Raw genomic sequence first — 25,534 nt, forward strand, 5'->3', positions numbered from 1 at the left:
CTTGATGAGAGCAGAACTGCTGTGCTCAGAGACTGGTCTAGTTGGCTTGAGTACAGTGCATGCTAATGCATCTGTTTCTGCCTCTGGATTATGGTTGTTGAATATCCAGATAATAATTTTGTCTTGTGTTTAGAAGCACACAGATAAAAGTTATATACCTATAGTTTCCCGTAATTTTCTCTTTTGTAATTTTTTCTCTCCCATGTTTGACCCTTTAAAATCTGCTGTAGTGGAACAGCAGGTTACTCATGATAGTTTCATATTTGTCTATTTTCATTGTCCTTTAGCTTAATAAATAAATAAATAACATGTGGTACTATATTGGTTGTCTTGCTACAGTCAAGATAAAGGAGAGCTACAGTGTTTCCTGATCTGGGAAATGTGTTATCAGAAATTTAAACCAAAGCTGACATGGTTGACTTTTGGTAAACTTATGTCCCATTTAATCCATTTGTTTATTCACTTCAAGGCTGTTCATTATCTTTTCTTGTTAATTTATTTTAAATATTGTGTAATATTTAAATGTAATTAATAGGCTTTCAGTTCATGAATATGAACTCATGCATATTGATCTCTTAAATACAGAGGTTACCTCTGTTTTCTTCCTGGTAAATCTAGACAGGAAGTGTTAGGAAAGGTAGACTGAAAGGAGACTTCAATCAGTTCTCCACCAGTCTTACTTGATGAAATGCTTTCCTAGCTCTTAGATCACTTAACACTTCCCTGAGCCTTAACACAAGGGAATTGGAGTCAGGATTGTTACTAATGTTGTGACACAACATACTTCTCTAAGAGAACTGTCGGGTGAATTCTGTTTGAACCTACTAGGATGATCAGATCTATTCTTAAAAAATAAATAAATAAAATAATAATATTCATGTATTTTATATTTGTTTTTCAGAATAATGGGTCACTTGCTTGGTGCCAGAATCATAAACAATGTTCAAAGGTATGTTCCTTTTTTTTTTTTTTATCCCCCCTATCTCATTTATAAAGTTATCTTGTTGCTCTCATATTGTCTGTAAATGAAACACTTTTCATCTTAAACTGTTTTCAGAATCAACTATTTATATTTTATTTGCAAATCTCAACCTGTAATGAAATATCCAAAATTAGAACCAGGTGATTTACTCTTTCAGGACAAAGGAATCATGTCTGAGGATAAGCATAAACGTGTATTTAAACCAATATAATTTTGTGGTTATCAGCAAATTTAAACCACCTGAAATCTGATTTATCATTTCTGTTTCAGTGTTTTTGAACATGAGAGTAAAATTGTCAATCACTTCAAAATATATACTCGATAGCACTGGGGTATGCCAGCATTCAACGTTTCTTTCAGTTTGGGTATTGAATTTTTAGCATGACACTGAATTTCTTTGAAGTGACTCTTGATACAAATTGCAGTTGGTTCACTGTTGCTCTAACCTATCCTGGCACTTTAATCTGGAAAGTTTAGAGGGTAGGTGAGCTAATAGTCAACTGATAGTGTAAGAATCTTTCTATGGTGTCTACATAGATGCAGCAATGATTTGGGAGCTTTTCTGTGTTGGAGTGGAATTACACGTTCTAGGAAATGACAGTTCATAAATGTAATGGAAGATGAGATGCATGTATTCACTGACTTGGAAATTCACCTGAAAATAGTGAAGTTTTCTCTAGTATTTTTGCCTACCTTCTGAAACTGTATTTCTACAATAATTTAGGCTTTTTATCCAGTAATTATTCTGTGAAGGGTGTATTTCAAGTGGGATTAAAACTGAGTAGCATTATAGTGTATTGTTTTCTTAATGTAATCTGTGTAAATACTGATGCTAACTCCTGATTTTTTAACATGACAATTTCTTCTTTATATTTAATAAGTGAGATTACTGGTTCACTGATAAGTGAATCTAGCTTCCGTTGCAGTGAGTGGGATTGGAAAAAGACCAATTTATTATTGACTGTTCCATTGCAGGAAAACAAAACAGAGCTGACCAGTTTTGTCAGTATTAAAATCTGGGTATAGCAGCATCGGTAAAAGAAGAGAGTGGAATGATTCCTATTAGTTCTGCCGCACTGCTAAGAATTGTGCCTCTGCAATGAAATCATATTGTTCTTGATGAAGGGGTGCTGAAAATTTGTTTAATCATAACTGAATTGCCTTTTAAGGAAAATGTAGATGTCTTGACCTGTACTGTTGTAATTTTCTTTTTCTTTTTTCTCTTTCCTTTTTTTTTTTTCTTTTCTATTTGCTTATCAAGGCTGCCATGATATTTATTCTGAAAGATTTTTCAATGGTTTATGCCTGACTAACAAGGAACAAGTCATACAAGAAAAGTTGTCCAGCTTTTAAAGTAAGGCAGAAATTATATGAACACCTCTCTGAGTCACTCCCAAGTTTGTAGAATCCACATAAAATGGATGAAAGGGTATTATGATTTTAAGGGTTACCTTTATTATATTAGTCTCTTAAAATCAGTGTGTGAATGATACAAATTAGTATTATTTTATAACACAAAATGTAATGAATCTTTAAGTTTTAAATTACTTAAGGTAACATGACTATGAAGTATATATTATGTTTTCTTTCTGAGAAAGATAATACATTTTGCTTAAGTAAGCAGCTTTGCCTTCTTGATAAAAAGAAATATAAACTTAGTCAAAATGTTAGCAGAGCTGAACATTAGCAGAACTAGGGAAAATATGCTTAAGGTAAGATTTGATCTTGTGTGTTCTGCAATGTAAAATAAAACAAGTGTGTTACATAACTGAAACATTCAAAGACATGTAGAAGATGGAGTTAACCTTCTAAAAATGCAAATTCCTTTCACTGCTTCTCAACACCTCAGTGAAAAGATTTTATGTGATTGTGATTTTGCTAAATATCTCAGATGATGTTTTTTTAAAGGATTCTCACAGTGTCCAACCTTATTTTGTGCTGGTGGTGTTCAGTGACACAGTTTTTTAAGACGATTTGCGGTAAGGTGCAGGTGACAGCAGACATCCAGTTATTTTGTTATCAGAGGGGGGTCTGAAACATAGAAGCACTGCTTGCTTGCACAAGTATTTGCATGTAGCTGGTACAACGCTAAAAGGTGATGTAGTTAATTTAGTAACTTTTCAATGATTTTACTCTTTCATGAAAATATCTCTAATTTTTAGAGTAGGCTCATCTTTTTACTTGTTACATAACCAACCATATTTTTTTTTAGATTTTTTTTTTTTTTTTTCATTCTAAGGACAAATGATATAGCCTGTAAAAGTAGAATTCCTGGGAGAAAATTATCATTGTAAAACATCCAGTAGAGGGCTTTTGCATGTGATTTTTCTTCATTGCAGTCACCTTTGATATGTGTTTTGGCTTCAGTTTGCCTAGGCCTGAACTGGCAAAAAGCTGTTCCAAATCTTTCCCATTATTGTCTGTGAGAAAGACCAGTCTGGCGTACAATTCTTTAGAAATGTTGTGAACACACTTATGTACATAGAACAACTGGGAAAGATATTGCAATACTCACATACTATGCAAATGATTTTTTTTTTTTTGTCATGGAATTCTGTGGCCTTTATATTTAAGGACATTTCTGGAGTAGCAGATTGCTGTTGATAAGGTATTATTCAAGTTCATTTTGTCAGTGAAGTACCTCTAAAGTTATTTCAAACAATTATATCATTGCCTTCTAATATAAGTGTAGTCAACAACCATGAAGACGAATACCTTTGAGAACTACTAATTCAAAGAGATGCAAATCTAATGAACTAAAATGGTTGTTACTCTCACAGGAACAGTTGTAGATTGCTACCTACATCCCAACAGGATATTTTTGTTGTTTTGATGGAGCAAGTCACAAAACTGTGACTTTGAGCACCAAAATATGCACCAATGATTTTATATGTAATTTAATAAGATCTCTCCAGTGGTCTATTTTACAAGATAAAACTCAAGAGAGCTTTTGGATGCATGCTCTGTTTTGACATTAGATGGGTAATTTCAATATGCTAAATATATTCTTTTATAATTAGGACTATTATATGTTCATTAAATAAATTGTCATTTTTGGTTGCAGTAGTTGATTTATTCACTGTCATCATGCACTCCTGCATCTTTCCTTGTACAGACTTCAGTGGAAGACTGAGGGCTTCCTTGGAATCTTACCAATTGCCCAGTTGGCTTCTACTGCCAATATGAGTATTGAGTTAAACGTGACAACTGTAGACTTGGCCTTTGCACTGTAGTAAGTGAAGTTTGTCATGAACTCATTTGGAAATAAATTTGAAATCATAGTTATTTTGTCTAACTTTGTTTGCAATTCTACTGTTTTGTTTGATAATATGGTCTTCATATTATTGCATAGTTTGTCTTTCTCTTTTTTCATGTTTAACTCTTTTCTATTCTGTTCGCTCATCTCACTGCAACTTTATGGTGGTATATACAAACCAAAAAATACACTTTGGAGTTGAAGTTTATTTTAAGGTTTACATGTTTTTCTACAGCTTTATCTGGAAGGAAAGTATTTGGTATGGTTGGTTAAAATTAAAATAGAATTAAAATAATGCTTGAGAATTATTACAAGCTAATGTATTGTATATGACAAACATCCACATGTTCTGTTTATACATCGATAAATCAGTGAATATTAATCTAGTAACTATCAGGTCATGAAACTTTTTTGTTGTTGTTGTTTTTATCTCTTAGTACCTAATTTAATAACAAATATTTTAAGCATGAAGGTCAGTCTTGAAAACTTAATGGGCCTTTGATATGAGAGGATATGGATATGAGAGGATATGAGAGCTTTTGGATTGCTATTGCCTGGTATATAACTTGCTTTATGTTCTGAGGTTCTATTCAGATGTTATAATGAATATTAAAATTTATAATTTTTTTTATAGTTCACTTTGTTCACTGGTAGATTACGGGCAGCCTGTCAGACTTGCTGAGTATTGTGAAGATGGGCTTATTAGCAACCTCATTAGAAACTGGAGCTGCAAAGTGTGAGAGACAAAGGGAGAGCAAAATGAAGCAAAAGGTCTGGGCTGGGCTCGATACGTCTTTGCACACATTCATTGGATCAGGATCTGTATTTCAGTCATTCCCACTCATTTTGGGACACCACATGGATAAAAAGCTTGTTTAGGAAGAGAACGAGACAAGTATCCACGCCTTTCTTTTCTTCCACATGCACAACTAGATAAAAACCCAGTAGGAATCTGAGTTGGAAACCAGTAAGAATCCAGTAAGAATCTGGTAGGTTAATATACCTATGCAAATTAAACTTGAGTGTTGCATTGTAGCAGAATGCATAAGTTTCATATTGCAATTAAAAATATTTTCTTGGCTGTTACCACCAAAAAAAAAAAAAGGCAACAAAACAAAAATAAGTAAAATAATATTTTGACATGGATTACCTGTCATATAGAAATAAAACCTACTTTGGTCTCGTTCTGTTCCTCCTTTCTCCCTCCTGTTAGTCATATTTTCTCTGATATTTCATTAACATGATAATCTATTCTGTTATTTCATTTTAAAGAATTCAAACTTGCTTCCAACACAGCTATTCAATTAAATTTGATACAATTTGCAACCCTCAGTTGTACTGGAAAAGTTTCTTCTAGTTGACAGCATTTGGAAAAACACTTTTTAAATTATTTTTTTTCCCTGGGTTTAATGGCAGCCACTGGAGAGAAAAAGGTAGGTTGAATATGCAGTGTCTGAAATAGAATAAAGCAGTCTGCAAGGACAATTCAGATACTGCAAGGATAACATTTTTGCACTGGAGGCTTGCTCTTTTTGTACAAGATCCATAAACTTTTTTATGTTGTGTTTTGAGTTCTCCCACTAAACTCACATTTACTATTGAATTTAACCTTCAAATCTTTACATAATTCTTGTTTTAAACTTTTCCTTAACCATTCTTCTGAAAATCTTTGTGGTCTTTTGCACCTTCTCTCCACTAGTGTCACTGTTTTGTATGGCTATCTGCCCGTTTCTTACAGATCTATCAAAGAATCAACCTGTTTAGGTTGGAATGGACTCTTGAGGTTTTTCTAGTGCAACCTCTGTGCTCGAGAAGTGTCAGCTAGAGCCAGTTGTTCAGTCCAGCCAGGTTGTGAGCATCTCCACAGACAGACCACAACCTCTTGGCAGTCTGTTCCAGTATTTGACCACTCTCACAACAATTTTTTTCTTACCTTCAGATTATATTTTGTATTTTATAACTTGTGTCCATTGCCTCTTGTCTGGTCAGTGGGCACTACTGAGAAAAGTGGCTATGTCTTCTTCATTCAACCCTGTTAAGAATTTTTACCCATGGATAATGGCCTTCATTTTTTCCAGGCTGAACTGTCCCAGCTCTCTCAGCCTCTCTACGTATGGTGGATACTCCAGTCCCTTAATCATATTCGTGGCCCTGTTTTCTTCTTTCTTACTTCCGCTTTCTAAGCCCCAAATGACTCCTGTCTGCTGTCATTCATAAGACTCCTTCCTGTGTTTAAATCCCAATATATTCTATCATTTTATTAACAGTGAGTATTGCTAAACTATATGCAATCACTGTTACTGTTCTGTCCTTGCTAGTCTGCTTTTACATTGTGAGCTCCATAAGCACAGAGGCCATTCTTCTCAAGTGCTTGGAAGTGCTGAGCACATAACAGGTGCTTCCGTATAAAAACAGCAATGAGTCAAATGCTGGTGAGAATAACATGAAATGACAAAGTGTTCTACATTGACGCTGGTTTAGTGAAAAATGTATTTTGGCCCGGGGTGGGGTGGGGGCAGAGTGACCGGGAAAGGCATATTCAAAGACTTCATGAAGTAGAGATTTTTTTTTTTTTTTTTTTTTCAGCAACTGAACCAGCAGGCATAATTTAGAGCTGCATGTGCAGTGGCATTTACAAGGACTATAGATAAATGGGGATCATCATAATGCTCTGTGAATTGCAATACAGCTTTCTTGTTCCCAGCAGTCAAGGCAGTGGTCCCTGATTGATTGATTCTGCAGGAAGGCTGAAAGGCTATTTTTGAGTTTTCAGGACTGAGAGGAGAATGTGAAAATAAAGATAAATAAGTTTACAAATGCTGCAGCCAAATAAATATACTTTTTCAAAAAGATAACCTTGATCTCTTTTTAGAATAAGGCACACTCCTGAATCCAGTCTGTGAGCAATTGTTCCAGGCTTCCAACTGAGCTCTTTCCAAAGATAATGCAGGTGGAAAGATGAGTTAATGGTTTAAACAATTAGAGATTTGATGCACTCTTCCATCTGTCAAAGCCCACTGAAATGAAAGCTTGCAGTTTTAATTTGTGCCTCCAGCATCTAACTCAGTCTGAAATGGTGTCAGTGATTTGCCCTGCCCACAGTACTGTCATTCTTATGGTAAGCGCTCTGTGCTCACATGCTGGGAGACTTTTATCAAACATATTAGTGTGCATTTGAGAGATCATTAGCCTGAAGTAGCTGGAACATTCCAGGTTTATGAGCCTGGAAACTCACATCTCTGCTGGAAAGTATGTTGAGCCACTCTTATTTACACAAGAAAGCTACAGAAAGATAGGGATAGCTGTAAAATTTAAGAGTAGTGGTTCTTGGTATTGTCGGTCAATCACGATTTAAGTACTAGCCATGAGAGGTGAGATAATAGCTGTTTTGATTTTTGGAAAAAGAAAAAAATAATAATGAAAATTTCCATCTTGACCTGTTAGACAGTATTTTTCTTTCATCTACTAAAAGATAGGATTAAACCATTTAATAGAAACAGAGGAATTTATCAGATCATTGGTGTGCTGAATAGATAAAATAAACCTGAGCAGATATGAATTTAAAAGGCAGTTGTTTTGCCTATTCCTTGCATTCCTGTGGATGATTTTTTTTTTTTATTATATTCATATATAGAAAGGTAGAGGGGGCAACAAAGGTAGACAACAATAGTTGTTAGATGATTAAAGCTAAAATAGCTAAGAAATAGTTCAACTGAAGTTTCTGGACATTTTTGTTAGTGAAAATAGAAGAAAGCTTTGTGGTTCAGTGTTTATATTTATACAAACGTATTAGTGTATAAATGTGCTGTGATGCTAGGAATCCCTTTGTTCATTAAGGGTCTTGAAAACTGACAAACGAACAGAGTTAAAATCCAAAGAATGCTTATAGTGCTTTGCAATCCTCAGATCTGTTGCTCTATATTTGTAAATATTAAGCTTTCTTTTTTAAGTATCAAAAAAGCAGGTTTTTTTTTTTTTAAGTATCAGGAAAACATGGGGTGTTAAAACAAAGAGAAATGAAGAAAGTTCATATTCTTCACAATTGCCATGTTGAGTCAAGTTGGTCATCTTTCCATTCTCATATGCTGTTACCAAGTAGACAGGTAAACTTGCAGGTGTAGAATAACTTGCTGTTAGAAAAACTTACTTAATCCCTACTACTTATTGTTGGGTGGAACTGTGAAATATAAAGGACATGTCCTAGACACTAGTTTTGGTTTCTCAGCTTTTACTGTTCACTGTTCAACTTACACTATTTTTGTCTTGAAGAGTACATCTCTGGGACTCATGGAAGGTGTTGTGTTGGCCTTCACTCTGAATGGTTCTTTCGATAAGTTTCTGTTGGTATGACAAATGGTTAGAATTTAGTTCTTTTCATTTTTCTTCTGGCAAAAGCTAATCACCACTACTAGAACCCTTACGATAGGTCCTTACCTATACTGTAAAGGATCATGCTGGTTGTCTGTTGCTGAACAGCAGTTTTTCATTGATTTCGAATTCTGCTGAGTTTCTCATTGAGTTTCTCAATGGGTTTCTCATTGATCTTCATCACGGTTACACAGAAAAGGATGGCAGTTTTGGAGCTTGCTTTTCTGGCTAGTTGTAGTGTCTGGTCCACTTGCTAATGTAGGTAAGCAAGTCTGTTTATTATGTTGCTTGAAATTTGAACTAAAGAATACTGAGAAAGATGAGCCAATGCTGTGCATAACCTGCCAAAGAATAAGTGGCCCTCTTTCAGGGAGAAAGGATACAAAATTGTCATAAGCAGCTGAATTGTGCGGCTTTGAGGGTAATAGCATAGGAGTCTCAACTCTGATCTCAAAAATGCATACGTTGGCTTTAGACCTTAGTCTTCATACTCTATACTAAATACAAAAATACACTTCAGCTAAGGAGAGAAATGTGTGCTTGGGCACGCACGCACACACACACGACAGATATTTATTGAGTCTGGCATTCTGAAGCACTAAATGCTTCTTTAACTTAGCTTTTTCTGCTTCAGTGAACTCTGCTCAGAATCCAGGGATATTCAGACTGCAGAACCCTTTGTTTTGAGGTATTTGAGCACAAAAATAATCCCTTCCTAGAAACTTTTGAAATAGCAACTGAGCTATGCAGCCTAATCAACTGTAAATCTTTGCCATCTAGCAAGCAGTTGATTAAGTAACATCTAGCAGAAGGCCAATCATCACTGGAGCAATACTGGTCAGACACTAAAGACAGACAGTACTACTGAGACTAAGACAAATGAGCAGTAAATCTGCTTTAGAGCAAGCAACAGATTTTTGTTATATCCTTTTATATCTTTAGAGTTTTCTCAGGTCTCTCACCACCCAGTTTGCTCAAACATTGTATGTATTTTTTCCTCATCTTTCAATAATTTTGCAGTTGGTATGCAAAGGGAAATATGTAACATACAACTGTATTCGAGATTTTGATTTCCCAAATACAATTTTAGTTCCTTAAGCTCAGCTGCATGAATGCCACTCTGGAATTTTAATAGCTCACATAAGTCAGAGAATCTGTACAAAATTTATAACTTTGCAGTTGAGATAAGAATCTTAATTTTGTCTTATTAAATTACATTTCATTAACGTAATTAATTCCTGATGCAAAACTGGCTGTAATAATCTGTTTAAATGTATGCTCCTTTTCTCTTCTTGTGGGAGACAACTGCAGAGTTAAATCAAATATAGCTCTAGTTAAGTGACAAAGACAAAATGTACTTGCATTGACCTGTAATGTAGTAATAAAATATATTCAAGCAACTGTAAAGGGACAGAGCCTGAAAACCATGCATGTCTCCATCTTAAACTTGACTTTGATATCAGTTTTGCTTGATTAGAACAGGGCCTTATCCAAAACCCACTGGGGTAAGGAATACTGACTTTAAACAATCTTTATATCCATCAATAAGGCAAGATTGTGTTTTTTCAAGTGACTAACCTTGGAGTTCCTCCATTACCATAACATTGGAGGAGATATAAAAATGTGTTTAACTGGTTGAGGATACTGTGCTGAGAGGAAGCCAACTGTCTTTGAGGCACACAGTCAAGGAGGTAAAAGCCCTTACAATTCAAGCACTGAGTTGTAAGGAGTGCATTGAAATAGAAGTGGGAACTATGGCTGTTTTCCACTTCTGAGTTCCTGCATATAATTGGGAAACTGTCTGAACACAGAAGCATAGTCTGTCTTGAAACAGAACTTACAGGTTATATTTTGTACACCCAGTGTGATATTTAATCAGGCATTAAAGAGTTAATTGCCTTTTAACACTGTGTGTCTAGTAGAATAACTTTCTATGCTCAGCAAACAAAAATGTTTCTGAGAGAATATGGTGTCAAAGAGCTGTTCTTGTGCCATAGATGTTAAGCAGATATCCTCACTGATTTTCATTGGAGATTTCTGCCTAAAATCTGTTCAGGTTATAGTGTCAGGTTAATTGATCAGAAAGGTAGGTGGTTTTTTTTTGTTTGTTTGTTTGTTTGTTTTTGTCAGTTCTTCTGTAGTAACCTTGCTTATTCTGTGAATTACAGATATGCAATTTGATTTTTGTCAATCCAAATGTTTTTAGCTATTTCAATAGCCTGAAGAATTTAAACACATAGAGGCAGCATAGAACTATACAGACAGAAGTCCCCAGAAGTGAGATGCTGGCAGAAAGCAGCTGCAGGAGAATGCTTAGGCTTGTTTTACAATACTGTAACCTTTCTGAAGTTAGATATGTATTTGAATAAGGTATAGAGGCTACTATGCACAGTCTAATTTAAAATTGGTTTGCATCCTCATTTTACACAAGGTGAAGAATACACAAGCTATTAACTAAAACTGAAAATCATATCCATATTTCTTTCATATTGATACATATGAATATTAAATGAATATTACATATATGAAGACGTATTTCGAGCTCATTGTCAGCATAAGTTCCTCATGCAGGACTAGCAGCAGGATGTGCTATATGGAAATGAAAGAAGACAAAGGATAACTGTTAAGCCTTTTGGGTACTGGTACATACAGGCATAAAAGGGATTTACTTTTTCAGGAAGGTGTTTTCAGCTTTTGTGTTTAGGAATGAAAAATTTCCATAATGAATTCTGGAAAGGTGTTTTTGCTCTGGAGTATAAACCAGTAATTTTGGAGTTATGAACAAAGGTATTTACTCTAGAATAACTGATGTTCTGGCTTTAAGATGTAAAACCCATGGACTCCACCAAATGTTAGAGTTTGCAGCCTCTGATTTTGGATAAGGAAAACAGGTATCTATGTTTTTCTGGCAGAGAGGTGATGTTATTGTTGTATGTCTATATATGAATAAATCCAAAATATGTTAAGTACCCACAATGAATTAAGGCTTGGGCAGGAAAAAATAAAAATAAGTTACAACACTTGGGATTTGAACTGATACTTTGAGGATACTAGCGATTTTCCAGAGTTGGGAATCCAGAATCAATTTTTAAAGACATTTCTTCTTAGGAATGAAATATCTCCTATTATGATTTATGTGAAACCTTTATTTAAGTTGTAACTGAATTTTTAACTCATTTGGGATAGAAATACATTTATTTGCTCTGCATAAATGTGAACATCCTTTTAGCCCTTGGAAACATGGCTAACAACCAAGATGGTGTATAAAGTTGTTACTTTAGCATTGCTTATACCTTGTGCCTGCTTGGAGCAGACTTTATCATCAAGTGGATTCTGATGTGCTGCTCTTTGTAATTTCTTCAGTTTGGCCTGAGAATACTATTCGGAAAGGCTGGTTTGTGCAGCCCTTGTTAGGAGGAGTACTAACCATGCTTACTTCTGGGTGGCATGAGTGCTCAGGGGAGGTATGGTCAGACCCAGCAGGCAGAGATCAGTCTGGCTACACTTGTTAATTTTTGTTTGGATCTGGACCATATTGCTGAGTGATATCTGAGGGTCTCATTATTCACTCACTGGGTGGCAGGAATAATGGACTATGAGCATGGGAGGGAATCAGAGTTTTCTGGGTGAGATTTTTGTAAGGTTAGGTATTGCTGCCATAAAGAAGCACTGAGCCAGTAAGAGCTGAAAAGTAACTATTTTAATCGATGACAACATTACCAAACCTGTCTTGGAAGATCATCAGCTGAACAAATACTTTTTAAAGAGCTGCTGGTGTCTCAGAGAAAACCTCCAACAGCTTTCTACTGGAGATCTCTTCTACCCATATATTATTTAAGGTTCTACTTTCCTACTATTGTTTATCGTTGAAGGTATCTGCATGGCAGAAGTATTGTGTTTCTTTAGAGTCCAGCTGTTTCTGCTACGTGATTTGCTCATCCAAAGTCATCATTCACTTAGTATCATCATGTATAACTATTACAAAAATTGCGATCTTTCTTTTTTGGTGGGGTCATGATACAGAAAATAATCACCCTTTAATTGCTCATTTTCTTCAACAGATGAATTAAATCTTTCAGTTTCATAACTGAATATTTTAAAATTAATCTATAGTTATATAATACATTTGAATAACAAATTAGGTATTTAAAAAAAGAAGAGAGAACTGGTTGGTTTCCTTCTGGTCTTGTTTTCTGCTTTTAATTTTTGCCCTAACATTAAATAAACTGAAACCAGGAGAACTAAAATGTAATTTTATTGTGTGGAAATGTTGTTGTTGTTGTTAAAGGATAATAGTGGTGTATAAAATCACAGTGTTCATTCAGAGTAATATCTGGCTTTAAGGGAAATCATCTGATTTTCATGTTTCCTAGATTTAATAAGGGCTTTAAAGTATTGCAGAAAGAATAATTTAATTCCTTAAATGGCAAGTAAGTAGGTCATAAGCATCTTCAGGGAAAGGCTTATTTGTCTTTGTTATTTCTGGGTTCACCATTCTGCAAATTCATTTTATAACATACTTGAAAGTAGTTATTGGTAAGGAAGTAGGTATATCTATATGTTTGTTTTGTTTTTTTTTTTTTGAAGATGTCCTTTTAATTGTTATTCAGGTGACATTGACAGTAAAATAGATTTGCAAATACAATTCATATTCATTAATGTTTTTAATCACTAAAACATGAAGACTGAATGAAACAAATTCAGCTCTTCTTATTCTTTTTACTATTCAAATGGTAGGAAGATTGTCAGCTGTGATACTGATTTAGTTCGCATTATTAAAGCGTATAACATGCTTATTGGCTACTTAAACTTGTACTTTTGGCAGATTATACCAAAACATTTAAGACATTTATGGTATTCTATAAAAGTATTGGTGAGAGGACAGCATGGCAGTGAAGGGGCAGTGAACAGGCAGCATCTTAGTGTAGGCAGATCAACATGCACATCTATGCAGAAAACACAATCTTCCATTTGTTAGAAAATGAGCTGCAGTTTTTCTTGACTAAATTTACCTTTTATTCAAAAAAATAAGCTCAACATGGAAAAAAAAAATATATCACAATAATTGGAAGGTTTTTTTTTTTTCCTTCCCGAGTTGTCATGGTTTTCTGAGTAGATCAGTGCAATTCGAGCAGATGCTTGTGTGGCAAGTGTGTTTTGTGTTTGCACAGAAACTTACTTGCTTGATCTTTTGATTCAGAGTGACATTTTAACTGCATTACAGTTTGTTTGTTTGTTTGTTTTCCTGGGGAAAAGTTGAGATACCTCAATACAGTTGTACTTTTTATTGTAGTTTTATCAAATTGTGAATTTAGGAGAAAGCTCTTGAATATGTTTTATAGGGCTGTCATAGAAAGCTAGTGCATTTTTTCTTTATTACTAACATTTGTTAGGTGATGACAGGTTATCAAACAGTACAGAGCTGTTTAACACCTTTGAAGAAGACAATAAAGAGAATAGTGACACTTGCTTAACAAGAAACACAACGTGTTTTGGGAAATCTGTCATTGAGAAGACAGGCCTGTAAAGATGTCAGGCCTATTTTGACCTTTCTGCCCCTTGTTTGTGTTCTACTGTTTCAGCTTTGCAAATGACTCCACATTTGGTACTTGACTTGAAAGTAAACATCATATAACCTGGAAGCGATATGAATATGTTTGAAAAATGGAGGCAAAAAATGGTTTCTGTAATGTCTGCAATTGCATTTCAAAACACTGACTACACTTTCTGTTTATGGCTCCAGAATATTATTAAAGAAAGTCAAAATATTTTTCCTATTTAAATAAATCATATATGTAGTTATTTTGGGGTGGTCTGTCAAAGTGGTTAATGTCCGAGTACTACTGATGCATACTGTGCCTACAGTAATCCAAGCTCCTCTATGATGATGTATGACACGCAGTTTGCATGCTCTGTGCTATATTTTATCAACATTTTGCTAGCATGATATTCTGACCTTGTCTGATTGGTGATCTCATTTACTGTGAATGTTGCAAGAACAGTAAACAAAGCCTGGAAGAGTTGTCAAGCTGCCAAGTTGTATTGTTCTGTATCTTTTCAAGACAATGCCACAAAAATTTATCTGTCTTGACACCTTTGTCTCTTGTATTAAAAAAGCCTTAACCAACTTCTCTTTAGTTTCGTGGCCTACCAACTAAAAATGCCACATCGTATAAAGAGAACAGGTGGAAAGGCTTTTAAGAAAAAGCCTCAGGGTGATGGAATAAGAAAAAAATAACAGTAACTGAAATATATAAGGGATTCTGAAATTGAAGAGATTGCTTGTTAAAAAGAATGTATGAAACATTTAAGAAACACTTCTGTGTTATGATTTATAAACTACTATGAATAAAACTGCATAAACATGTTGTAGAAATATATTCAGTAGGAGCATGCTTTTTTCTTGCATGGATCCAGCAGCCATTTACAAATGTTAGTGAATGCAGTAATCCTGTAACAGTTTTGTTTTATTGTGTTTTCCTTTCTCCGCCTTTCACTCCCTTAAGAAACCTATAAAAGAGAAACGTTCCACTCTGTTCCAACTGTAGGAGGGTTTTGCGTCTCACTCCTTAGGCTCTCTGGAAAATCTGAACCTAAATCTGTGCATAATTTACTTTAAATTGAATATTGAGCTTTTTAAATTGGATTATTTAAATTTGCCTCATTGTAGAGTTTTATGTATGAAAGATAAGCACAGGATATAGAATTCACATCTTGATAATGTGGCTGTACTTTAATTGCTTAAGCTAGCTTTTGTAACTACTTTTGCTTTTAATGGAAGCTGTTGTTGACAGTATGCATAATGAATCGATATTTATAAACAATGAGAACTTCAAAAGTGAAGGAAGTATACAACAAAGTGGCTGCCAGAGTAAAAGTATGATTATACCATAGTTTTGCTGGGATTTGGGTGTAAGGTCTCTATAATTTATTTATAAGAAAGTTAATCATCTTCTAGTTGAACAGTTAAACACTGAGGACATCTCGTTGGCGTCGTCTTGTGCCTCAGCCAATTGACAGAATATAAGCTTCTGTACCCATCCCTCCCAGCACTTTCAAAGCACAGTGAAGCTTATTATAAATGAATGACTCATACATAGGGTGGAACAAATGCACCATTGGTAGCCTACAGAGATAATAACACTGACCTCCGGTCATTTTACAAGAGAACTCTCTCGTGTAGGTCGACTTCCCACTGCTTTAAACCCAACCAAAATAGCCTATTCACAGGGAAATGGATTGACAGATTAGAGATTTATATGCACAAATATAGGCATTAGCAGCCTGGTCTCTGCACTTCAGGACATGAGAGATAGTTTAAATGATCTGGCCACTAAAACCAATGGGACATTTTTCTGTAAAGAAGTGGGTTTGTAAGCTTCCTTTGGACTTCCTGAAATATGTAGGGCAAACATAAAGGTTCAATCTTGAAGCGTGTGTTTATGCAAGACTCCCAGTAATGTGAAGATGTTCAGAAATAAGGCTTATGATAGAACTGATATCTCATAGTTGATGTTAGGTCTAACTGAAAGAAGACAAAACTTTGAGTTCTAAGTCAACATAAGCTTAAATATGCATTGCTTGTTTTCTCCCTTTTAATATATGTGTACACACAAAATGAGTAATCAAGAATACATAATTTTGTAAAATTACAGATTTTAACATTTTTCAAATACTATCTATTTTTGGATGATCTTGATATATGAAATTTAAGCTTTAAAATATGGAAGTGATAAACACACTAATTCAATTTTTTACTGGACAAAGTATGAATTGTGTCATGTAATTTCATCTTCCAGTATTAATGTTCATGTAACACAGTTTGTCAATTGATCTGGTCTACCCAGTGTATAGTAGGAAGAAATTTTATTTGTGCCTGTTTGCAGAAAGAAATGTGTTCTTCTGCCTATTTTAACAAAAGGTTATATGGAGAAGAATCATTTCAGAGCAGATGACAAATTACTGAAAAGACATTTTTATTGTAGAATAGCATTCTCTCACTGAGGAAAGAAAAACAAAGAAAGAGCAAGAGAGAGCAGGGAGGAGGGAGAGGGGGGAGAAACTTTTTTTTTTTTTTTCCTCGACCTCTTCATACAGAATTCTATGATGTCAGGTCCGATCTAACAAAAAGTTTTTTTTTAAAATTATTGTTCCAATTATGTTCTACCTGCAGAAAGCAGACAAATAAGTCACTAATATTTGATTTATAGAGAATAAAGTAGTAGAAATGTGTTGGAAATTTATGTGAAAGAAAATCACAAAATTACAAATGGGGAGCTTCAGTGCACGTATAGCAGCCTCATTCTATGTGTGATATAAGACTTTATGACTAGATCTTATAATGTAAGATACTGTGATATATTTTCAAGATGTTAATTATCTTAAGCTGTTTGGATATCATCATCTTCTACTGAAAGCACTAAACATGCTCCTTGTTTAACTGTTCCTACACTGTGAACCTTTTAATTTTCTTATTAACTGAGAAAATCATTCTTGTTGATTAGAAATACAGTATGTACCTATATATCTCTACACATTTGAAAATAATTCTTATTCTCACTGAAGCAGATGAATTGATGTTGGCAATGACATTCAATTACCTGGCTCAGGAGGCTTTTTTGAGATCTGAATCCAGAGATCTTGGTCACTCCTCCCACAAGACAAATACAGCATAGGAACTTCCAGGGGCTTTTCTTACTTTGTACCGGGACAAATCCTTATTGAAAATCAAGACACTGCAGTGATACAAGGTCTTTTTCCAGCAATAACTGCCTTCAAGTGGAAGAATTTGCAATTGGGCTGCAGCCTTACAGTGATTTTCTGTTTGGAAGTTGCAGAAGGTAGCTTAGAAATTAGCATTAATTCTTTTCAGCTGGCTAATGATGGAGGTTTTCAATAAACCACATTGGGTATTATCCCTGGAAGTCTTCAAAAGACGTTTAGATGTAGAGCTTAGGGATATGGTTTAGTGGGGACTGCTAGCGTTAGGTCAGAGGTTGGACTCGATGATCTTGAGGTCTCTTCCAACCTAGAAATTCTGTGATTCTGTGGGTAGAGAATGTCAATTTTTATACGTAACTCATATTTTCATAGTTGTGTTTTCACATATCTGGGATTTTAAAAAATAACACGAAGAAACTTCTATCTGGGGAAGGTAAAACATTTTTACTTATTTTTATTTCTGCTGCATTATCTAAGTAAAACAGTATCTGCCTATATAGAAATGCATAATTCTCAAATATGCTCATTTCTCTTTCTTTTTAAATTCCACTTGCTTAAACTCTGTTTTTAAAGGTCTGTGTGCTTGAAAAGCCTTTTGATTCAATTATGTGGATAAGGCTTAACCTTTGTAATGACTTCTGCTAACATTTACAAGATTATGCCTTTGTTAGAGGGAGTTGGCATGAAAAGGCAGAAAAAAAGCACAAACATATGGCATCTTCTGTTTCCAGATATCCTGCACATCTTCTCACCTCAGCTTTTAGCTTCTATCCTGAAACATGATTTCCTTGGGAGAGCTTATCTGACTTCCCTTGGATGCAGTAGTCCATTCATATAAGTTCATTCACATCCTTCATAAAGAAATAATTTCTTTGAAAGATGAGTTTTACATGGATCTAAATGCAGTTTGAACATTTTACATCTGAATCTATTATTGGTTTTGCTGCTTCACAAAAATGTACTTTTACACATGCAAGAAACATAGGTTGTGCCATCCTGAGAAAATTTGGCTTGAGACAGATGCTGAAATGTGTTTGGGACTGCAGTCTGCCTATGAGGTTCTGAAATGGTGAAGATGAGCTGTTTTTGGTGAATACTCTAGTTCCTGTGGCCTTTTTGTCTGTGTTTCTTTTTTATGCTTGACATCCAATTATACTGAGAGACAGTTATCCTGATTTTCATTTTTTTTTGTTTGCAGTACATGGTTTTATAAAGTATGGCTAGGCAAGCTTAGGTTTGAAAGGGTTGCTCTTGAACATAATCAGTCTTCCAAAAATATTAATGATCATCAGGATATTTTGAGAGACTTCTTATTAGGCATTTAAAAAGAGACTGTTCAGTCTGAAATTCTAATGGAAAACTAGAAAGCTGTTAAATGACATTGGTAATCATCCATCATAAGTATCTCCACTTGGGCCCCAATTTAGAGACACTTGTACGTGCTTTATTTATTATGTTTTTCAGATAAAATCTAGTTCCCAATGAAATCAGTGTAATTTTGTTCTTAAGTGTCAGTGTGCTAAGAACATCACTGATATTACTAGAAATGGGAGTGCTGTTAAGGAAGAGAGTGTAATTCTGAAGCTGAACAGTGGTGCCTTACTTAATGACAGTTTATGCAGTTTCAGGATTTGCTTTTGCTTGTTGATGCAGAAATCTTTACAGATGATTACAGCCTGAGTTCCTAGAGCCTATAGAGTGCTATCTACAAGAATGTCTAAATAAAATGTCTATTTGCTTCTACTGTAAACCCTGTCTTACTGAAGGATTTTGTCTGCCCAAAATACTGGGACCATACTAAAATTCATGCCAATATTTATAGTATGGTTTAAATTTCTATTAGTGACTGATATGTCTAGTTAGACTGAAATCACTAATAATAATAATAATAATAAAATACCAAATCCCAATGTTTTCTTGTCTTTTTGTTCAGTAGCTAGTTCACATCCAAAAGTTCATGCTCAAGTAGTGCTCAAGCGTACTCACACTGAAGCATACCTAAAGCATGCACTTGACCAGCCCTTAAAATGCAGCAGAGTCATATAGATTGTTATGATAGTATCATTTAATATGTCTCTAGTGGATTTTTTATTCAGAAGGCTATGGTGAAATAAATACTCTGTGAAGGCTGAGCATAATGGTAATTGCCTTAGTACTATGGTGCAGTCATCATGGGAAAGTTGTCAGGCCACAGACTTTTCTTACAGAGCTTTTGTGCGTATAGCTATATTGTATTCTGATGTAACCAGAACATGAGTCTCCTGTGGTACTATGAATGAATATATAACTGCACCCTTCTCTCTATGAATAGGTATAGATCCTGAGCAACCTGCTTTAGCAGACTCTGCTTTGAACAGAGTGGGTTGGACTAACTGATCTCCAGAGTTCATTTCCAACTTCAGTTATTCTGTAATATTGATAAAGTTATCATCATGAAGTAATATAGCCAGAAAAAATAAGACCACTGCTTTGCTTGTAATATGTGCATTCTTGGGACAATGGATTTCTTACCAGCCAAACCAGGTGTTTTAAGATGTAAAATTGAAAAGGGGAGATAAGAAACATGAAATACAAAGGGAAGAGTTAGCATATACTGTCTTCATTATCCAACATAAAATTGTCAATTTCCTTTGAAATGCAGATTTTGTTTAAAAGAGGGAAGAGAAAAGCAGCAGCATTCAATTCACGTTCAGGTTGACGTTTTTTTTTTTTTTTTTTTTTTTTTTTTTTTTTTCATGGATCAGATAAATTGTCTTGGAGGAGGGGTGTGTGCTAATTTTAGGCTTGCTCAGGCTGCCTCTTGAGCTGCAAGCAAGTATCATTGCTTAATTTTAGCAGTCTTCATTGCTGAGGAGTATTGGAGCTAGTGCTCACGGTTATTTGGTCACTTGCATCTATATGGTCAGTTTACAGTTATTTGGTCAGGTGCAGCTGACTTTATTCTAAAGGAGGATACTGCTTGTACTTTTTATGTTATGCACAATTATGTGAGGAGTACCGCAAAAATAATAAATTGTGCCAAACTGAATAGTGATAATTGACATCAACTGACACCAAATAGATTACACCAGTGTTTAATTTGGGACATTAGTTAAGAGGGTTTAATAGTTTGTTTGTTTGTTTTTGTTTTACAAATTCACTCTTATTGATGGACAGAGTGGGAAGTGATGTTGCTCTGAGTTATTGGATGAGAAATGAATGCCCCTTTTCTTCTCTCCCTTAGAGCTGGTAACTTACCTTCATCCTTTCTGCTCTTATTTTTTTTTCTCAAGTTTATTTGATTGGGGTTTCTCACTGTAAGCATTCATTTATCCATAGTTCAGAGTTTATATCAGTGTGTTGCTAACTAGCTAAGTTCTCTGTTTGCTTCTATTTGAAAAGTGGATAACACTTCCACGAGAGTATTTTTTTTGTTTTTTGATGTGTCATGGGTTCTCTGCACACCTAATGATCTGAATCACTCTGGTGAATTACATTGAGCATACGTGTGTGTACATGTGTATGCGTATGTATGTACACTACTGTAACTAGCACTTAGATGATGACAGGTTTGAAGGTTGAAATGGCTCTCTGGATCCTGTCCAGGGAGTCACTGTCTCATTTATGCTGATTACCATTTTCCAGTACACCTGAAACTTTCCTGATCTTATTAATAAAGAATAAAATGCAATTGTAGTATAACCTGCTGTATTTTTCCTTTGTCATTTTGATGAGTGTAGACTTTCATAATAGAAAAAAACAATAACAACAACAACAAAAATTTCAGCTGTGGCTGAAGTCACTCTAATAAATAATTACAAATTAAAGACACAACACATATGTTTCCTTTAAGCTGAGCTACAGATTCTGATTTGTGTACTATGCTTTTTCTGGTTCTTATAGTACCACTGAAGAGATTATTGTCCCCACTTGTTTATCACTTTTTCCCTCTCAGCAGTATCCCTGTGATTACTGCTTCCCCAGTCTGCCAATCCAGCAAGCACATGATAGCCTGCTTCAGTCAAAACAAGTTAAGCTGGACAGATTTATATATATTTATATGTTTATATATTTTATATTTATATATTTATTTTGCTAGCCAGCCTCATTTTGACAGGAAAGAAATCACAGATTAGCCTTTGTGAGGAAATCTTAGGGTTTGATATTCTTAGGTATATAAAAGGAGTACAAAAGAAGACAGAGGTGGGATACGGTGATTGTCACAACAAAATATGAACGAGGTACTTAAAGCTTGGGGAACCCATACTGTTGTCCAAGGATAGAAAGGGATTTTAAATGGTTAATTGTTTATGGATGAATGTAACTCAGGCAAAAATAAGACTATTTTGATTTATCTGGACTTGAGAAACACATGGCCTTATTGTAGATACACTTTAAGGAGTCTTAGCAAATTCTGTGTCCTCTCCTCTAACTTCCCCATCTGTAAAATAAAATTGTATTTACCTCTCATGGAGTTTATTGGAACTAGTTTTCCAGCATTAGTAAAGTGCATAGATATCACTAGAGTCATTCTTGTACTAAAAATAATAATATTCTATAAGTTTGGCATTGCATATATGGATTTATCTAAGAATTGACGTGCTTACTGGGATGAAAAATATAATGATAATTATATATAATTAAAATTTGTATATATAATATATACTATATATATAATTAAAATTAATAAATAATTTAATGATATAATAACTTTTGAAATGAAAATTCTACTCATCTCCTATGGCTGTCTTGGTAGAACTAAATATTTCAGTGAATATAGGAAATATTTGCTGCCCAATGTCTTTGTGAATTTTCTGCACCTATTTAAATCTAAGTATGATTATTTTATGTAAATCAGCAATGATGGATGGGGAAGAAAGAAATACGAAATACAAATACATAACATATTAGCAGAATAGCAACCAAGGCAGCTTGTGCAGAGGGAAGGCTTGCTTTCCTATGAAATTTTAGTTCTAATTTGATACCGCTTTTTATTCAACTAAGAACAGGATAGGGATTTTATTTATTTATTTTAGGATATTCCTTTTAAAATCTAAAACCTTAGGTACAGACTACTACATAAAACAAGTGTCAGTAATTTATAATAGACATGGAGTACGAATAAGAGTTAATGTTTTATGGATACAATATTTAAAAATGAAAAGAACAGAATTAAAAACACAGCTCAAAAAACTATATGATCCTCAATTTGTATAATGAGATACTGGGATAACTTATTAGACAGACATGCAGACATAAAATTATCTACTCTTTTAGGTTGGAAAAGACCTCTGAGATCATAAAGACCAACCATCAATGTAGTATTGCCAAGTCTGCCACTAAACATGTTCTTAAGTGTAACATCTACATGTCTTTTAAATACCTCCAGCAATGGCCGCTCAACCACTTCCCTGGGCTGTCTGTTCCTATGCTTCACAACCCTTTCAGTGAATAAATTATTCCTAATATCTGACCTAAACCTTCATTGGCACAAATTGAGGCCATTTCCTCTTGTCCTATTGCTTGTTGCTTGGGAGACCAACCCCACCTCACTACACCCTCCTTTGAGGTAGTTGTAGAGAATGATAATCATCTAGGTTGGAAAAGACCTTCAAGATCACCAAGTCCAACCATCAACATGACCTACTGAATCCCATCATTAAACCATGTCCCCTCTGTGCCACATCCACATGTCTCTTAAATACTTCCAGGCATGGGGACTCCACCACTTCCCTGGACAGCCCATTCAAATGCTTGACCATCTTCTCCAAGAAGAAATTAATGTCCAATATAGACCTCCCCTGGCACAACTTAGGGCTGTTTCTTCACATCCTATCACTTGTCACTTGAGAAAAGAGGCCAACACCTTTGTCTCTGCACCTTCCTTTCAGGTAGTTCTAGAGAGTGATGAGGTCTCCCACCAGCGTCCTTTGCTCCATACTAAACAACCTCAGATCCCCCTGCCTCTCCTCATTTGTCTTTTTTTCTAATCCTTTCACCAGCTTTGTTGCACTTCTCTGCACTTGCTTGGGGAACTCAGTATCCTTCTTGTAGTGGGGACTCCAAACTGAACACAGTACTTGAGGTTCATTCTCGCTGGTGCTGAGTACAGGGGGACAATCACTTCCCGAGTCCTGCTGGCCACACTATTCCTGATGCAAGCCAGGATGCCATTGTCCTTCTTGGCTACCAGGGCACACTGCTGGATCCTGTGGGGTTCCTGGTCAATAGGGTGCTTGGGTAATGCCACTGAATTCAATAATCATTTTTTTATGCCATCTAATCTCAGTGCAACAAAGGAAGAGTTGTGCTACATAACACATCAATGAAAAGACACTCATGCTCTAGCATAGAAATCATGACCCCTTTTCACAGGTTGATCTACTTATAACTATGTGTTGTCTGCACTTATTTGTGCTAAACAGGAAAATTATTAAACTAGGAAAATTATTATACTGTAGTAGTACAGATGGCTTTGACAAATTGAAAGCTTTATTGGAATATCTTTGGAATAATCAATGTCTCATAATGTATGTGTTCCCTATGGCTATGCTTACATTTTGGACTAATTCTGTTCTTTTTCATTTCTTTTGTATGATAACTGATATCCTGATAAGTTGATAGGTGTGAAATAATTCTGCCATACTTTGGCTCTCTATTTTCAGCATAAATAAATATTCATAGATAAAGAGCTTGATTCTTGTTATATATCAGAAGTGTCTCCAATTGATTCTTCTAAATTAGAGTCTCCAAAGAATGGTTGATGAAATATTTTAACTTTATTAATATATACTGGCCTGTCATGAACATGTACTTTGTTGGTTTCAGTAAACTTCTACATGGTGTAATGTCCTGTAATACGATTTGGTGTGATGGAGCAGGAAATAATGAATAAATAATTGTTCTACATAGTGTTTTAACTATTCCTTGAAACCTCTATTTAACTCTCAGCTATCTTACTTGGCACAATTTGGTCTTTCCAGAAATGTTCAGAAGTTATTAGACAGTGTTAGCATTGCCCAGGTGGGTTAGCGTGCAGCATCACGAAATGTTTGTCCTGAAGAAAAAAATAAAGGGAATACATGAAATCTAGAATCCCGAATCAACATAATTAATAAACATAAATTAATACTGGCAAATTTTAATATGAGGTTTTATCAACTACGGAGGATAAACTCTGAACATGCGTCCTTTTTTGGAGTCTCTTGTGAGGGGCAGATAGCCAGTGTAAGGGAGGTAGAGCAACCCAATCCCACAACAGCTCTCAGTTTGGCACATGGCAAAATCAACACTGTTCCTTATATGACCTTCAAAGCAACATAGCCACAAAAAAGCTTCTCAAAAAGCTTCAGAAACACCTAACTAATGTGTTTATCTGTCACACAAGTATTTTTTCATGTTCATTTGCAGAATCGAACATAAAAACTCATGTCTCATCCACTGCTCAAGACATTTATCCTCTCCATTTCTTTGGCTAAAACAGTCATATGCTGCTGTACGTCACCTCAATCATCCTAATGATGTTGGCTCAAGTTTGATGAAAGTGATGTGAAATGGAATGTGTACTATTTATTCCTGTATCGTGACCCAGAATATCAAAGATCATTTGGTTCATAGGAAATCAAATGCTTTACCTTTCTTTATTTTATGAAACTAAAATTTTAATACTGAATCATGCTCTTCAACATTTTTTGTCAGTTTCAGTAACAACCTGGCTCTCATTTTATTACTGAAGTCATCTGTAACAGACAAAAAAAAAGTAACATGGTGAGACAAATTTAATTTTGTGTTCTGATTGAATAATTTTATACCAAAGCATGTATGCCAGCTGAGTGTGGGAAACAACCACACTTCACATTTCTATATGTGCGGGGTAAAGGGATGGAGGAAGCATTTGGATAAACCATGATCATACTTCTGACTTGATTTGAAAGAAGTACAGGTGTTGCTAGACATTCTTTCATCTGTGAATCATTCTAATGTGTCTTACAACTACAATGAGGAAAAATTGCCATCAAAAGCCATCTGTAGCAACTCTTGTGCTTTGGGGGTTAACATGTAAGGGTGGTTACATAATGAAATAATCTACAAAGTTGCCTGCCAACTCTTTGATCTGTGCATCTTGCTTTTTCCTACATGACATCTCTCCTAAAATCATGGTAATATGCAAAACATATTGTATAGCTCAGAAAATAAGAAGTGAAATAAGTATAAAAACTGTTGTTTCA

General features: G+C 35.0%; 1 protein-coding gene across 2 annotated transcripts in view; it reads left to right on the forward strand.

Moving 5' to 3' along the window:
- ANOS1 (anosmin 1) overlaps positions 1 to 25,534 on the forward strand; it is a 136,931-nt gene that overhangs the window by 25,632 nt on the left and 85,765 nt on the right. For both annotated transcript variants that reach the window (XM_032188658.1, XM_032188666.1), the window contains exon 2: positions 902 to 949. In XM_032188658.1, coding sequence (XP_032044549.1) covers positions 902 to 949 — 48 coding nt within the window. The remainder of the gene's footprint in view (positions 1 to 901; positions 950 to 25,534) is intronic.

Source organism: Aythya fuligula, chromosome 1 (genome assembly GCF_009819795.1).
Source record: "Aythya fuligula isolate bAytFul2 chromosome 1, bAytFul2.pri, whole genome shotgun sequence".
NCBI lineage: Eukaryota > Metazoa > Chordata > Aves > Anseriformes > Anatidae > Aythya > Aythya fuligula.